General features: G+C 44.6%; 1 protein-coding gene across 1 annotated transcript; it reads right to left on the bottom strand.

The window, feature by feature from the left end:
* Positions 1–2,002: 2,002 nt before the first annotated feature.
* Positions 2,003–3,358, bottom strand: LOC109925592 (G-protein coupled bile acid receptor 1-like). The gene has a single exon (XM_020525521.2). The coding sequence runs from the start codon at positions 3,290–3,292 to the stop codon at positions 2,324–2,326; it is 969 nt and encodes a 322-aa protein (XP_020381110.1). The 5' UTR covers positions 3,293–3,358; the 3' UTR covers positions 2,003–2,323.
* Between the last annotated feature and the right edge of the window lie 39 nt (positions 3,359–3,397).

Genomic DNA, 3,397 nt, shown 5'->3' with positions numbered 1-3,397 from the left:
CCTTTACCAGGCCTAAGACCAAGGCCCTGAGAAGGCCTGTAGACTCGTCCAGCTCTCCCAGCAGCAGCTGCCCGTAGATCAGGAGTGTGGGGCTGAAGTGCAACCAAAATTTTAACAGCAGCGCATTCCAAAAAGGGGCTGCAGACAAATCCATTTAACATACAATTGGAAGCATCGTCCTCACAGCCATCCTGTTAAGATCCGTCAGGATCTTCTATGTTTTGATCAAGTCTCCTCTAACTTTTCTAAATTCCAGCCCAGCCTGTCCAACACTCCCTCAAAGGCAAACCACTTATTACAGGAATTAATCTTGTGAGCTGTGTCTGAACTGTCTCCAATACGTTAGAAATTTCTCTCTGAATTTGGAAACTATTTCATGCACCTGTATGGTGTATTGTTGAAGTAGAAGGATTGATCTAAATGGTTAATTCACAGCTTCTGTAAATGGTTGTAGTCTCATCACCCTGAGACAGGTACACCCAAGCAGTCACACCCAACCAAGTATGAAACATCTTTTCTGAAGAAGGGTCTAGGCCCGAAACGTCAGCTTTCCTGCTCCTCTGATGCTGCTTGGCCTGCTGTGTTCATCCAGCTCTACACCTTGTTATCTATGAAACATTGTGCACAGCTTGTGCACAGCAAGCAGCAATTGTGGTAAAGACCAGGTTGTTTGTTGTAATAACGATGGTGAAGGAGAAATATTGACCAGGACACTGCCCAAGTATCTAATAAACAGAAAAGCAAAATACCATGGGTGCTGAAATAAAAACAGGAAGTGCTGGAGAAACTCATAAGGTCTAGCAGCATCGGTGGAGAGAGAAACAGAGTTAACAGTGGTGAGGTTGACACAAAGAGAAGGCAGTGGGGTATGGACAGGTTCCGGGAGCGGTTAAAAACTTAGCAGATGGAAATAATGTGAGGAAATGTGAGGTTATGCCCTCTGGCAGGCAGAATAACGGAGTTGAATATTGTTTAAATGGGGAAAGGCTGCAGAAAGCTACAGCACAGAGGGATTTCGGAGTTCTGACATTTGAATTACAAAAACCTAATATCCAAGTTCAGCAGGCAATGGGGAAGGCAAATGGGACGTTGGCCTTTATTTCAAAGGAAATGGAGTATAAAAGTGACAATGTTTTGCTCAAATTATACAAGGGTCTCGTCAGACCACAACTGGAATGCTGTGAACAGCTTTGGACCCCTTATCTAAGGAAAGATAGATTGACATTGGAGGCAGTCCAGAGAAGAATTACTAGACTGAAACAAGGTATGGAGAGATTGTTTTATAAGGAGACTTTGAATACTTATCAGAGTTTAACAGAATGAGAGGTGATCTTATTGAATTATACAAGATTTTTAGGAGACAAGAGACGTAGAGAGGTTGTTTCCCCTTGTGGCAGTGACGAGGACCAGACAGCATCATCTCAAAGTAAGGAATCATATATTTAAGACAGAAATGAGGTAGAATTTCTTCTATCAGAGGAAAGTGAGTCTGTGGAATTCTTTACAGCAGAGGCCTGTCAAGGCTGAGTCATTCAGTATGTTCAAGGTTGAGATAGACAGATGTTTAATCAGGAAGGGAATCAAGGATTATGGAGAAAAGGCAAGAAAGTGGAGTTGAGGATTATCAGATCAACTGAGATCTCATTGAATGGTGGTGTAGTCTTGATGGATTGAATGGACTACTTCTGATCCTTTATCTCAAGGTATTAACATCTCAGATTGGTGACCTTTTATCTAATGTTCTAACACAGTGAAAGGGGAAAGATTTATAAGGGACCTGAGGGGCAACATTTTCATACAGTGGGTGGTGCATGCATGGAACAAGCTGTCAGAAGTGGTGGTGAAGGCAGGTGCAATAACAACATTTAAAAGACATTTGGATGGGCATTTGAGTCGGAACATTTAGTGGGAAATGGGCCAAATGCTGGCAAAAGAGAATAGATCAGTTTAGGATATCTGGTCGGCATGAACAAGTTGGACCAAAGGGTCTGTTTCTGTGCTGCATAACTCTATGACTCTATGATTCCCAGTCTGAAGCATTAATTCTGTTTCTCTCTCCACCAATGCTGCCTGAGCTGATGAGAGCTTCCAGTTTTTCTTTAATGCTGAGACCTTCCCTGGTCTTTTTCAGTGAGGAGCATTTACATCCATCTGAAAAAGCATACACAGCCTCAGATTTCAAGTCTCTGAAATAGGGTATCCCTGCCAGTGCAGCACTCCCTCACACTGGATTTGTGTTGAAGTCTTGTGAAAGTAGTGCATTGAACTCACAACCTTCAGGGTTGGAGCTAAACGTGAACACTCAATACCTCGGAAATAAATATCAGACAATGAAAGTTCTGTTGACGCTAGTGTCTTTGCTGCAACTTTTCAAACTCTGTGAAAAACTTCGCCACAGTTCGAAGTATTCCTTGTTGTTGAAGACTAGGATGAAGGGAGCGAAAGCAGCACTGCTGGTTCCTAAACAGGACAGGATGATGCGTGTCTTCAATCCACTGTTTTCCACAAACAACGAGACGTGGACGAAAACAATGTAAGGGACCCAGCAAACCAGGAAGGTGATAAACAGCAACACGATGCACTTAGCGTATTTGAAGTCCAGTTGTTTCTCAAGAGAAGCTGGGTCACTGTGGACAGCTCGATGCATCTTCTTAATTGCTTTTACATGCTTTCGTGCCACATGGAGGATTTGGCTTGTTATTGCAGTGATGGCTAAGATGGATGGGACAATTAAGCCATAAATCTCCAGGTAGATGTAGGCACGGGGGAAGATCAATTTGAAATAGCAATGTGTGGCACTGGGGCTCCAGTTGTTCCAGCCAAACAGGGGCAGCGAGGCAAACAGCAAGGGCAGGAGCCAGGTGGTCAATATGACAGCGGGGACATACTTGTGAGTCCAAGAAAGGCTGTACTGGAAAGGATGGATGATACAGACGTACCTGTCGTAGTGAACTACCAGCAGGTTGGAGAGGAAAGCGAGGAAGATGAAGTTTGGGAAGAGATGGAAAAAGAAGCAGATCTGGGAGGCAAACTCACTCTTGAGGTTCATCATGGGAATGGAAGGTAGGATGAGGCCGGTGCCCAGGCCAGACAACAACAAGCTCAGGAAGTAATAGTTGGTGGGGTTGTGCAGGCTCTTGTTGCCGATGATCCCGACGATGATGACCAGATTCCCCACGATGATGATGCTGGAGAGAGGAACCGCAAGCGAGGTGATCAGGGCCATCTGGGAAGCAAGGCATGCGTCTGGATTCGAGGTGTTGAAGCATTCTTCATCCCAGCTGGTATTCATATCACTCACCCTGGGCTGTACCTTCAGATGCAGAGAAATCCCATCAAATACCAAGACCACAAGGTGCAGGGCTGGATGAACACAGCAGGCCAAGCAGCATCATAG

Source organism: Rhincodon typus, chromosome 7 (genome assembly GCF_021869965.1).
Source record: "Rhincodon typus isolate 14 chromosome 7, sRhiTyp1.1, whole genome shotgun sequence".
NCBI classification, from domain to species: domain Eukaryota; kingdom Metazoa; phylum Chordata; class Chondrichthyes; order Orectolobiformes; family Rhincodontidae; genus Rhincodon; species Rhincodon typus.
The sequence above is the reverse complement of the archived record's forward strand: the minus strand, read 5'-3'. Positions and strand labels throughout refer to the sequence as shown.